The 13,403-nt window shown below is 68.1% G+C and overlaps 1 protein-coding gene across 1 annotated transcript; it reads right to left on the reverse strand.

Moving 5' to 3' along the window:
* Positions 1 to 2,327: 2,327 nt before the first annotated feature.
* Positions 2,328 to 9,662, reverse strand: FSD1 (fibronectin type III and SPRY domain containing 1). The gene is made up of 13 exons (XM_084276312.1): positions 9,633 to 9,662; positions 8,717 to 8,812; positions 8,469 to 8,600; positions 8,285 to 8,386; positions 7,002 to 7,024; positions 6,677 to 6,798; positions 5,425 to 5,634; positions 5,183 to 5,281; positions 4,850 to 5,009; positions 4,654 to 4,733; positions 3,028 to 3,279; positions 2,813 to 2,901; positions 2,328 to 2,702 (listed from the first exon to the last, which is right to left on the reverse strand). The coding sequence occupies exons 1-13, from the start codon at positions 9,642 to 9,644 to the stop codon at positions 2,592 to 2,594; spliced, it is 1,488 nt and encodes a 495-aa protein (XP_084132438.1). The 5' UTR covers positions 9,645 to 9,662; the 3' UTR covers positions 2,328 to 2,591.
* Positions 9,663 to 13,403: the final 3,741 nt, after the last annotated feature.

The following is a 13,403-nucleotide window of genomic DNA, read 5'->3' on the forward strand; positions in this document are numbered from 1 at the left end:
CGCTCCCGCCGCTCCCGCCTCCCCCGGTGCGCGCGGCGGCGGCGCCACGTGACGGGGCGGCCCCGCGCGCCCCGCCCCGCCCGGGCAGTAGCGGCGGGGGGGGGGGAGGGATGGGGTGGGGGGAGGACACCGGTACCGGGGGGACGGACACAATCACGACCCCGCACCTGCCGTACCAGGGGGCTCCGCACCGGGGCCTTGGCGCGTTTCCACCCCCGCCCCGCCGCACCGGGTCCGCTCCCCGGCCGGACACACGGACAGCCGGACACACGGACACACCCGCCCCCGCCGCCCTTCGCCCCGGGGCGGGGCTGTCCGGTGCCCGCAGCCCCGGAGGGACCGGCCTGGCCCGGCGGCACCTGCGGCGGGGGCGGGTGGAGATGGCCCGGCCGGTGCTGCTGCTGCTGCCCCGGCGGGACCGGTCCCGACCCCCGCCCCCCCCCAGCTCCGTGGAGAAGCGGCGGCCTCGGGACCAGGTGGCCCGGCACCCCCGGACCGACCCCCGGGCACCCCCCAGCACCGAGTCCCCCCCGTCTCCCCAGGACCGACCCCCACACACCCCCTCCCCGCCCCTGGACCCACCCCCGGACCGACCCCCGGCACCCACCAGCACCGAGTCCCCCCCGTCTCCCCAGGACCGACCCCCACACACCCCCTCCCCGCCCCTGGACCCACCCACGGCACCCCCGGACCGACCCCCGGCACCCACCAGCACCGAGTCCCCCCCGTCTCCCCAGGACCGACCCCAGCCCGGGACCCACCCCCGGCACCCCCCAAGGACCGACCCCCCGCCCCGCTCCGCTCCGCCGCGCGGTGCCGCTGCCCCCCGGAGCCCCGGTGCCGATGCCCGGTGGCGGAGCTGGGTCCCGTCCTACCCCGCGGGGCTACCGGAGGGGCTGGGCCGGGCTGCGGGGGCTCACGCTGCCCTTCTACGGGGGGGCCCGGGACTGCGAGGACTCTGGGATCCCCGGGATGGGACTCCCGGGGTGGCACCCGGGACTGGGACCCCCCCAGGGTGGGACCCCCCAGGATAAGAAGCCTTTGGGTGGGACCAGGTGGGTTCCTCCAGGCTGGGATCACCAGGACCCCCTGGGCCAGGACTCCCCCCCCTGGATTGGGACCCTTGGGCTGGGACCTCTGGGTGATGCTCGGGGGAGGGGGTCCACCAGGCTGGGACTCCCATGGAGGTGAGGGAGGGGTAGGAAGGCAGTGGGTAGGGGCCCAGAGGGGGCTGAGGCCTGGCGCACTCATGTCAATGATGATGGTGGTGGTGGGCCCACACTCACGCCCCCCTCCCCAGCCCCTGGAGGTGCTGGACCTGGGCATGCTGGTGGCCCTGCAGGCTGATGGCAGGGGACAGGAGGTGACACTGAAGGTGAGGGGCACCCCAGGGGTACCAGGGGGCATTGGGGGTACCTGGGGGAGCTGGGGACACAGGGTGTCAGGGCCATGGCAGGGCAGAAAGGGGGGCTGAGGGCAGAGGGGCAGTGTACTTGTTGGGGGGCTGTGGGACAGAGGGGTCCAGAGGACTCTGAATACAGAGGGGCACAGGTGGGTTCCTCCCCCCCAATTTGGGGCCATCATGGAGGAGCAGACCACCAGAAAGGAGCAGGGTGAGGCTAGCTGGGCTGGGGGAAACTGAGGCAGGGAGGGGGCACCCCCATGCTGACCCCTGCCCTTCTCTGCAGGGGAGAGAGACCCCCAGAGCCCAGCACCCCATCTCGCCCCCCAACGAGCCCTGCTGCCACCCCATCACCACAGTAAGGGGGGGGGGTCCAGATTCCTGGGTGTGGGGGGGATATGGGGCTGTGCCAGGACCCCCAGGTTCTGGGTCCTGTCACCAGCTCTGGGTGACAGTGGCTGGGGGCAGGGGTGACCCAGATGCTTGGGTCACCCCCCCCCATGTCACAGGCATGGCTGAGGAGCTTGCCAAGAAGCTGCAGCTGCACCGAGCTCTCATTGAACACTGAAGGGTGACAGCACGGGGGGGACACCCAGCTGCACCCCCACTTTGTGCCAGGAACCAGCTGGGGCAGCAGTGCCCCCCCCCAACCCTAGGGCAAAGCTGTCCCCAGTCCCCACTGGCTCCAGCATGGTGGAGAGGGGTGCAAGCAGCACAGCCTTGGGGGGGGTGGAGGGAGGGGCAGCAATGCAGCCCAAGCCCACATATTTGGGGAGCATCACCCCAGGCACTGCCCCCTCAACCCCACCCCCAGCTCCTCGTTCTGTTGGGGGCAGCACTGGGATCCTGCCCCCCCCCCCCCCCAAAAAACACCCCCCCTGCATCACACCTACATCCTGATTTATTCCTCAGGCCAGAAGCAGCTCTCAGTGGAGGGGGGGGCAACATGCCCAGCCCAGTGCCAGTGATCAGGGGCGAGGGGGTGGCATAGAGTGGGGGGGGGGGGGGAATAGCTGGCAGGGCGCTGGGTGCCGGTGCACCCCAGTTCTGGGGGCTGGCACAGCCCTGCCAGCTCAACGCAGGGGTTGAGGATGGGGGGGGGGGCAGGTTTTGGGGTGGGGGTTGGGAGTACATTCAGTGCTCTCTCCTTGGGGGGGGGGTGGCCGTGGGGAGGGGGATGCCCACGGCTCTAGGGCAGGCTGGCGTTGGAGCTGCTGGCCGTGCTGTTGCGTTTCTGGAGGCATTTCACTGCGCTGGGCACCTGCAAGCCCGAGGAGACGTGGAAGCTGCCACACCAGACCTGTGGGCACAAGAACAGGGGCTGGCAAGGCAATGGAGGGGTGAGGGGGACCCCCAAACCCCACCGCTGGCACCCCCAGAGGAGCTGCCCAGCCCCTCCCAACCCCTCACCGTGAAGGCAGGCAGCACTGGCTGCGTGAACTTGGCCTTGAAGGTGTGGAGCAGCTGCTTGGTCCTGGCGTTGTAGAAGGACAGGAACCCTGTGGGCATGGGAAGAAGAAAAGGAGGGGGGGGGGGGGGGCAGCACAGAGCTTGCAGGACCCTCCCCTAACCCACTGTCTGGGCTGGTGGCATCCTTGAACCCCCCCCCCCCATCCTGCACCCACCTTCATGGAAGTTGCAGTAGACGCCGATGCAGTCGGGCACGGGCACGTCCAGCACCTTGGCCTTGTTGGCGTGCTTGGCGCTGAAGCTGACCTGCAGCCAGTTGTTGAGGTGGAGGCACCAGGAGGATGAGGTCTTGCCCAGCTGGTCGAACTTGCCCAGGCTGCGATAGGCCACCCCCACGCCGAAGGCTTTGCTGTCCCGGTCGTACCGCACCTCCCAGTAATGGTCGTCCCCATCGATCAGCGTGTCGCCTGTGGATGGGGAGCACAGCTCTGCCTGTGCCCTGTGCTGCCCTGTCCCCTGGGAGCACAGCTCTGCCTGTGCCCTGTCCCTTGGGAGCACAGCTCTGCCTGTGCCCTGCTGCCCTGTCCCCTAGGAGCACAGCTCTGCCTGTGCCACCCTGTCCCTTGGGAGCACAGCTCTGCCTGTGCCCTGCTGCCCTGTCCCCTAGGAGCACAGCTCTGCCTGTGCCACCCTGTCCCTTGGGAGCACAGCTCTGCCTGTGCCCTGCTGCCCTGTCCCTTGGGAGCACAGCTCTGCCTGTGCCCTGTCCCTTGGGAGCCCAGCTCTGCCTGTGCCCTGCTGCCCTGTCCCTGGGGAGCACAGCTCTGCCTGTGCCCTGTCCCCTGGGAGCACAGCTCTGCCTGTGCCACCCTGTCCCCTGGGAGCACAGCTCTGCCTGTGCCCTGTGCTGCCCTGTCCCTGGGAGCACAGCTCTGCCTGTGCCCTGTGCTGCCCTGTCCCTTGGGAGCACAGCTCTGCCTGTGCCCTGCTGCCCTGTCCCTGGGGAGCACAGCTCTGCCTGTGCCCTGTCCCCTAGGAGCACAGCTCTGCCTGTGCCCTGTCCCTTGGGAGCACAGCTCTGCCTGTGCCACCCTGTCCCTTGGGAGCACAGCTCTGCCTGTGCCCTGCTGCCCTGTCCCTTGGGAGCACAGCTCTGCCTGTGCCACCCTGTCCCCTGGGAGCACAGCTCTGCCTGTGCCCTGTCCCCTGGGAGCACAGCTCTGCCTGTGCCCTGTGCTGCCCTGTCCCTGGGGAGCACAGCTCTGCCTGTGCCCTGCTGCCCTGTCCCCTGGGAGCACAGCTCTGCCTGTGCCACCCTGTCCCTTGGGAGCACAGCTCTGCCTGTGCCCTGTGCCACCCTGTCCCTTGGGAGCACAGCTCTGCCTGTGCCCTGTCCCTGGGGAGCACAGCTCTGCCTGTGCCCTGCTGCCCTGTCCCTTGCCCCCCCCCACCAGTCCCAATGGGTGCCCAGCCTCTCCCTACCCAGCACCAACACAGGACCCGGGCTCTCCCCATCCCTGTGGGGCTCAGGGGAGGGATGTTGTGGCACAGCAACACCACCCCACCCATCAAACACTAAGCCATCCCCCACCACATGGGTGCTGAGCCCTGCTTGGGGTGCTGAGCCCTGCCTGGGGGGGGTCTGTGCCATCCCTCCCCACCCTGGAGGGTCAGAGCAGGGATGCTCTCAGCCCCCCTCCCCACAGAGCTCCACTCCAAAGGGGGCAGCTGGTCCCTTTTTCCCTTGATTTTAAGGGGTGCCCCAGGGCCACCCCACCTTGTGTGTCCCCCTCCCCATGTCCCTGCAGCGTCCCCACCCCAGGGTGCCCCCCAGCTCTCACCCAGAACCGTGTAGGACTCAGCGGTGAAGCGATCTCGGCCCCCGCGCCCCGAGGGCATCCTCTTGGGCGACTGCACGGCCCTGGGACAGAGGGACGCTGGTGAGGGGTGGTGGGGTGGGGGGGCTGGGTGGGCACTCCAGGAGAAGAAGGGGTGACAAAGCTGGGAGGTGGGGGTGGGGGGATGCTGTGAGGTTACCTGGCGGGTGAATTGGCGGGTGAGGCTGTCCTGCCCTTGCCGTCCTTGTCGCGCGCCTTGACGTCCTGCACCTTGCCCCCCGTGGCGTCCCACTCCACGCTCAGCTCCTCCACGCGCAGGTTCTGGTGGCACGTGCTGGCGTCCAGCCGAAACATGAACGCTGGGGAGTGGGGGGCACAGCCACCACCATCAACACAGCACACCCACCCCCCCCTTCCACCACACACCCCACCACCACCACCATCATCATCCATCAGGGAGGGCATGGGGGAAGGGGAGGTGGGGGGGGGGGCGATGGGTGCCCTGCCACCCCCCCCCAGCCCCAGCACCCACCTCTCGTTTCCAAAGTGACTGGCTCAGAGAACTCGCCTGCCACAGCCTTGTTACACGCCCGGACCCGAAAGTTCATGTACTTCATGTCAAACTTCAGCCCTGGGGGCACAGCAGGGTCACAAAGCAAAGGACACACCCCCCACCCCCCCCAATAACCCCCACACAGCCCCCTGGGACAGCATCAGTTCTCCCCCCCCCCCCACCCAGCACATCTGGGGGGTGTGTGTCTCTCAAGCCCTCACCAGACAGGGTGTACTCAGTGCCCTTGATGCCCTCGACCACCATCCAGGGCTGGTCCTCCTTGGCACGGGGTGGCCCCTCGAAGTTGGTCCTGCGGTACTCCAGCACGTAGTGGTCGATCTTGCTGTCCTCATCGGGCATCCTCCAGGCCAGGGTCACACAGTTATCGGCCACCAGGGACTCCGCCAGGTCGATCTCGGGGGTGCTGGGCACTGCCCGCAGGAGCAGCCGTGCCAGTGTCCCCCCCAGCACGGGGATGCAGCCCTGCTGCCAGCCAGGGTGTCCCTAGTGCCCCCACAGGGACACCCCCACCACCACCCCCTGGGGTGCCCAGAGCCTCCATGGGCTCAGCAGCTTGGGCCCCCCAGGTACAGCACCCGAGGGACCCCAGGTGTGGGGTCCTGGGCATGGCATCCGCCTTACCCCTGGTCACAGCATCCAACCCCCCCTCATCCCTGGGACTTTCTCACCCCTTTGGATAGGGTGCTGCCCCCTGGCCCCCTATCCCACCCCATCCCATCCCATCCCACCCCACTCCATCCCATCCTACCCCACCCCATCCCATCCTACCCCATCCCACCCCATCCTACCCCACTCCATCCCATCCTACCCCACCCCATCCTACCTCATCCCATCCTACCCCACTCCATCCCACCCCATCCCATCCCACCCCACCCTACCCACTCCATCCCACCCCATCCTACCCCACTCCATCCCATCCTACCCCACCCCATCCTACCTCATCCCATCCCATCCTACCCCACTCCATCCCATCCTACCCCACCCCATCCTACGTCATCCCATCCTACCCCATCCCATGCTACCCCACCCCACCCCATCCCACCCCACCCTACCCCACTCCATCCCACCCCATCCCATCCCACCCCACCCTACCCACTCCATCCCACCCCATCCTACCCCACTCCATCCCATCCTACCCCACCCCACCCTACCCCATCCCATCCCACCCCATCCTACCCCACTCCATCCCATCCTACCCCACCCCATCCTACCCCATCCCACCCCATCCCATCCCACCCCACCCCACCCCATCCTACCCCATCCCATCCTATCCCATTCCACCCCACCCCCTGGCACCCAGCAGACCCCTTAAACCCCATCCTTGTGCTGTTCCCTCCTCAGCCCGGCACAGCCCCTCACACCCCCAGCACTGCCAATCCCTTGCACCAGGAGAACCCCCCCATCCCACCCCCATCCTCCCAGGTCCCCATGCCCCCTGCCCGTGGGCGCTACCTGGCAGGAAGGCGAGGGCCTGGAGCATGCGGCGCTCCTGGGCGAAATCCACCATCAGGTGGCTCATGTTGTCGCTCACCTTGGCCTTGAGCGAGAGGCGGAAGGCGGGCGCCATGGTCACGCTGCGCAGGGGACACCGGGGTCAGCGGCGCCAGGACCCGGCCACCCACCCAGCCCTCACCGCTCACCCCCTGCCCTGCGCGGCCGTGGGGAGGGTGCCCAGAGCCACCCCAGCACCCAGCGGGCTGCCCGCCGCGGGGTCTGGCTGGGAGGAGGGGGTTTGGGGGGGGGGTTAGTGGGACTGGGGGGCACGGGGGTGCCGTACCTATCCTTGATCTGTTTGGCAGCCTTGTGAGCGCAGAGGGAAAGAGGAGGGGGAAAAGAAAGCAGAGGTGAGAGGAGCAGTGCCAGGAGCCAGCGTGCTGCGGCGTGTCCACAGCGCTGTGCCGGTGCCAGCGTGGCCGAGCGTGCCCGTGCCCCTGCAGCAGCACCCCATGGCACAGCACCCCCCAACCCCACAGCAACACCCCATGACACAGCACCCCCCAACCCCACAGCAGTACCCCATGGCACAGCACCCCATAACCCCACAGCAGTACCCCATGGCACAGCAACCCATGGCACAGCACCCCCCAACCCCACAGCAGTACCCCATGGCACAGCACCCCCATGGCACAGCACCCCACAACCCCACAGCAACACCCCATGGCACAGCACCCTACAACCCCACAGCAATATCCCATGGCACAGCACCCCCATGGCACAGCACCCCACAACCCCACAGCAATACCCCATGGCACAGCACCCCCATGGCACAGCACCCCCCAACCCCACAGCAGTACCCCATGGCACAGCACCTCCATGGCACAGCACCCCACAACCCCACTGCAGTACCCCATGGCACAGCACCCCACAACCCCACAGCACCCCCATGGCACAACACCCCACAACCCCACTGCAATACCCCATGGCACAGCACCCCCACAACCCCACTGCAATACCCCATGGCACAGCACCCCACAACCCCACAGCACCCCCATGGCACAGCACCCCACAACCCCACTGCAATACCCCATGGCACAGCACCCCCATGGCACAGCACCCCCACAACCCCACTGCAATACCCCATGGCACAACACCCCACAACCCCACATCAATACCCCATGGCACAGCACCCCCACAGTGGTACCCCATGGCGGTACCCCACAGCTGCAGCACCCCCACAACATAGCACCCAACAGACCCACAGCAGTACCCCACAACCCTAGGGCACAGCACCCCCATGGCAGTACCCCACAGCCACAGCACCCCCCTGGCACAGCACCCCATGCTCCCACCAGCACCCCTATGTCAGAAGGAAGCTCTGGGCAGGCTGGGCATGACCCCAAGGTGAGGGGTCTCCGCGCTCCCACCCAGCCCTGCAGCAGGCACAGCCAACCCAGCGCAGCCCCGCTGCCCAACGCAGGAAGAAAGAAGGGTGCCCACCCAGGGTGAGCGTAGCCCCAGGGTGGCATCAACCGGTGGGCATGGGGTTAGGACCCCCCCCCAGCATGGGGAGCAGCACGACAGGGATGTCCAACCCCCCTCCCCTCACCGGTGGGGACCCACCTGGGGGAAGTCGTGGTGGTTGGCCGTCCCCAGGGCCTGGTTGGCCGCCTCCAGCAGCTCCTCCGAGCTCTCCAGGGCCTTGGCACACGCTGCCAGCTGGGCCTGGCGTGGGGAGGGGAGAGGGGCAGCGGGTGGGTGGGTGAGGGTGCTGGTGGGCAGGGCGGGGTGTGGGATGGGTGCTGACCTGCAGCTCGTAGGTGCGGCTGGCACGGTCCTGTTTGATCTTCATCAGCATCTCGTCCTTCAGCTCGTCCAGCAGCGTGTACAGGGACTGGAACTCCCCCTCCAGGTCCTCCTGCGCCCGTGATGAGTTGGCCTGGTCAGGACACGTGGGGACTCAGCCAGTGGGTACCACCCCAGCCAGGGGTACTACCCCAAAATGCCAGGGAAGTGGGGGGCGGTCCCCAGGGGCATGGCGGGGTCCCCCCCTACCTCCACATTCTGCATCATCTGCTTGAGGGAGTAGATGAAGTTCTGGATCTCCTCATTCTTCACGGCCAAGGTGGTGATGATCTTCCGCAGAGCCTCCTGCCCGACCCCCCCCACCCCGCCCCGGGCCTGCGGTCAGCACCCCCGGCCCCCCCCCGGCACGGCCGCTGCCCGGGGCTCTGCCGGCGTGGCGGGAGAGGGATGACTTGGCAAGTGTGTGTGAGGGCAGCAAGGGGGGACAGCGCTGCACCCCTCCATCCCTCCTTCCCTCCCTCCCTCCCTCCCACACCCCTCCTTCGCCATCCTTAACCCCTGCGGCCCTCCTTCCTCCACACCTCCATCCCCTCCAACCCCTCTTCCTCCAGCTCTCCTTCTCCAAGCCTGTCCCTCCTTCCTCCATCCCCCCTTCCTCCCTTCCCCATCTCCTCTTCCCCCATCCCTCCCTCCTTCCCTCTCCTTTTCCTCCCTCTTCCTCCCTCCCTCCTCCATCCTTCCCTCTCCTCATCCTCCCTCCCTCTCTTTCCCCCTCTTCCTCCCTCCATCCCTCTTCCTCCCTCTTCTTTCCTCCATCCCTCTCTCCCCTCTCCCTCCCTCCCCATCCCTGCATCCCTCCTTCATTCCTCCATCCCCTCTCCCTCCCTTTTTCCCCATCTCCTCTTCCCCCATCCCTCCCTCCTTCCCTCTCCTCTTCCTCCCTCCCTGCCGCCTCCCCCTCCCTCCATCCCTCCCCTCTCCCTCCCTCTCCCCCTCCCTCCCCATCCCCGCATCCCTCCCTCCTTCCTCCATCCCCCCCATCCCCTCTTCCTCCCTTCTTCCCCCATCTCCTCTCCCTCCCTCCACCCCTCCCTCTTTCCTCCCTCCCCGTCCTCCCCCTCCCCGCTCCGCGCCCCCCTCTCTCTCTCTCCCGGCCCGGCCCCACCTGGTCGCCCATACCGGGCCGGCCCCGCCGCCGCTCGGCCCCGCCGCCACCAACAAAGGGGGAGCGGCGGCCGGGCCCCGCCCCGCGCTGCCCCCCCCTCCACCTCCCCACGCCGCGGGGCACGATGGGTAATGTAGTCCGGCCGCCCGCCGCCTCACGGCCTGACGGGAGATGTAGTCCTGGGGGGTGGGGGGCACACACACCCCCCTAACCCCCCCCACCGCCCCCGGGCCGGGGCGCTCGGCCTCCCTGGGGTCCGCTGACCCCCTCCCGAGGCAGCTCTGCCCGGCCTCAGGGGGCCTTGAGCACCCCTCTCCCCAGGCTTTGGGAGGGGGGGACGCCCCCCACCCCCACCCCCTAGGCAGGGGCACCCCGAATTGGGGGGAGGGGGTAAGGGGGTCTCCCCGCCGCGGGGAGCCCCCCCCCCCCCCCCCCCCGTACGGCCCCTGCTGCTCCCGATGAGGCCACGCTGGGCCCCGGCCTGCTGGGCGGTCAGCTTGTGGCCGGCCTGGCGGGGACCCTGGGCCTGGGGCCAGGTCTGAGCGGCCCCAGGGCCCTTGGCCTGCGCCAGCCACCCCCTGCCCTTGCTCCAGATGCTGCCCCACACCCCCACCCCTTGTCCCTGCCCCCCATCTCCATCCCCTTCCTCGCTCCCATCCCGCTCCCTGTCCCTGCCCCCTGGCCCCTTGTCCCCATCCCCATCCTAGCTGCCCTCCCTGGCCCTGTCCCCCTGGCCCCTTCCCCCGTCCCCATCTCTGTGCCCTTCCCCAGGGCCACGCAGCCAGCGCGGTGGCAGGAAGCCGTGGCGTCACAGCAAAACCCACTTGGGAGACGGGGCTGGGACAGCGGCGCTTTGGGGACCGGGACAGCTTGGGGACAGGGACCCCTGCCAGACAGGACTCTTGCCCCGCAGAGCTGGTGGCCACGCTGGCACCAGGATGTGGGAGCTCAGGGTCCTCATCCCCCTCCTTGGTGGTGAGCATGGGGACAGGGCTGGACAGAGGGGACAATGGGTGGGGACCCTAAAGTCAGGTTCTGGGGTTGGAGACAGGCTGTTTGGGGGGCACTGTGGGGGCACGGGGCTCAGCCTGGCCCCTGTGTGATGGCTGGGGCTGGGGGAGCTGCTGGGGACGTCTGTCCTGAAGGAGGGGGGCTGGAGAGGGGCTGGGGACACAGAGAAGGGCCAGGCATGGGGCCAGGAGGAGGGTAGGTGGGTGCGTGGGTGGGTAGCCAGAGGTGGGCGACATGGCTGGGGGGGAAGAGTGGGGGGCACAGGATGGGGCCAGTGGGGACGCATGGGGGGCACATGGGGAGGGCACAGGAAGGGGTCATGGTGTGTGCAGGCAGGATGGGGACAGAGGGATGTGCAGAGCGGTGTGTGGCCAGAGGCAGCAGCGAGGCAGGGAGGGGGGGGGACACATGCAGCCAGCAAACCCATCTTGCTGTCCCTGGGGGCCCCAGCACCCTCAGCCCCATGGGTGGCCCTGAGGACCACCAGAGCAGCAGCCAACAGCCCCCCCCCCACCCTGACCCCCCACGCTGTTCCCAGCAGTGGGTGCCCTGCGTGTGAGCCAGGACCCGAGCGAGGTGCAGGTGGCCCCGGGTGACAACGTGGCCCTGGAGTGCCAGGTGCTGGTGGCCGAGCACTGGAACCTGCTGCGGCTGGAGTGGCTGAAGGACGAGGAGCACAGGGTGCTGTGTGGCACCCGCCTGAACTCCAGCAGCGTCCCCCCGTCCCCCTGTGGCCCCCGCCTGCAGCTGGCCTGGCAGCAGCTCCGTGCCACCCTCAGCCTCCAGCAGGCACAAGCCGAGGACACCGGGGTCTACGTCTGCCGGGTCACCCTGGAGATCCCCCAGCACCTCACAGCCACCGGCAACGGCACCCTGCTCCTCGTCACCACAGGTACCGGCGCTGCACCGGGTGGCTGGGACGCGGCGTCACCGTGGGCGAGGGGCGGAGGGAGGGAGGGAGGGAGGGAGGGAGATGCCTGGTGGGGTTTGGGTGGCCACAGTGGAGGGACAGGGACAGGGATGGGGACAGGGATGAGGACAGGGACGGGGATGGGGATGGGGACAGGGATGGGGATGGGGATGGGGATGGGGATGGGGATGGGGACAGGGATGGGGACGGGGATGGGGATGGGGACAGGGATGGGGGTGGGGATGGGGACGGGGATGGGGATGGGGACAGGGACAGGGATGGGGACAGGAATGAGGACAAGGACTGGGATAGGGATGGGGACAGGGATGACGACAGAGACAGGGATGGGGATGGGGATGGGGATGGGGATGGGGATGGGGATGGGGATGAGGACGGGGGGGGATGGGGATGGGGACAGGGATAAGGACATAGACAGGGATGGGGATGGGGATGAGGACGGGGGGGGATGGGGATGGGGACAGGGATAAGGACATAGACAGGGATGGGGACGGGGACGGGGATGGGGACATAGACAGGGACGGGGATGGGGATGGGGAAAAGGATGGGGACAGGGATGGGGATGGGGATGGGGATGGGGATGGGGATGGGGATGGGGATGGGGATGGGGATAAGGATGGTGATGGGGACAGGAATGAGGACAGGGATGGGAATGGGGATGGGGATGACGATGGGGATGGGGACAGGGATGGGTACAGGGGACAGGGACATCCCTGACTGCTTTCCCCTCACCAGCAACACCTGGCAGAGGATTTACTGGTAAGTGTGTCCCCGCTGTCCCCTCCATCCTGGCAGCCACGTGCTGGGGTGCCAGCGGTGCTGGGCGGGTGGCCCCAGCTGGGTGTGTTTGCAGGGCTGCTGTGGGGCCTGGTGGGAGCCCTGGGGGGCACAGCCCTCCTCATAGTGCTGGGCTACATCACCTACCGGTGCTGCCGCAGGAACTCAGGTAACCCCCTCCTTAAATTCCCTGTACCCCTTTGCCCCCACCCTACCCCATGCCCAGACACCCCCGTACCCACCTGCCCCATGTACCCCTCTGCCCAAACACCCCTGTGCCCATTGTCTGTCTGCCCCTGCTGCACCCCATCTGCTCATCAGAGCTCACCCCAAGCACCTCCCAGGGCTGGGGGCACCCAATGGGCCTCGCTGGGGGATCCTACAGAGGGTCCCCTGGAGCTGCCTGCCCCCTGTGCCATGTCTTGGGGGACAGGGTTGGCCATGGCCAACCCTGCACCCCTCCAATGCCTATTCCCCACCCCCCCAGACTCAGACATCTACCTCAACATGATGCCCCTCTCAGTGCAGACCTCCAGGAAGGAGGTGCCACCAACCACAGAGAACTGCTTGTACCAGGAGGGGCTGCAGCGGGCCCGGGGCCCCCCCCAGGACCCCCAGCCCTGAGAGTAGCCCCCAATGCTCAGCTTGGGGGAGGGCACACCCCTCCCCAGCTCTCAGTTCTGCAGGAAACCCCCCAAGAAGGTGTATTGCAGCATCCTGCCACCCTGCTTGCTGTCTTCTTTGCAGCGCCTGCAGCACCCACGCCACGGCATCCGGTCCCCCCCCACCACAGCACACCCAGTGTGGGTCTGCCAGGAGGCAGCAGGTCCCCTCTTGGCCCCCCCCAGCTTCAGGGACCCCGCTCTGCGGTCCCATAGCCCCGTTTCACATCAGCACCCAGCACAGTAGTGCTCTCAGCCACACAGGAAGCCTCTGCTCCCCCAACGGGGCCGGCACCTTCATCCTCCCCCAAATTTGTGGGCAAGCTTGTTGACAACAGCTGGCCTTGAGCAGTGTGTGTGTGTGTCCCCTCCACCCCTCCTGCACTGTGCTTT

This window comes from Gallinula chloropus, assembly GCF_964237585.1.
Source record: "Gallinula chloropus genome assembly, chromosome: 28".
Classification (NCBI taxonomy): domain Eukaryota; kingdom Metazoa; phylum Chordata; class Aves; order Gruiformes; family Rallidae; genus Gallinula; species Gallinula chloropus.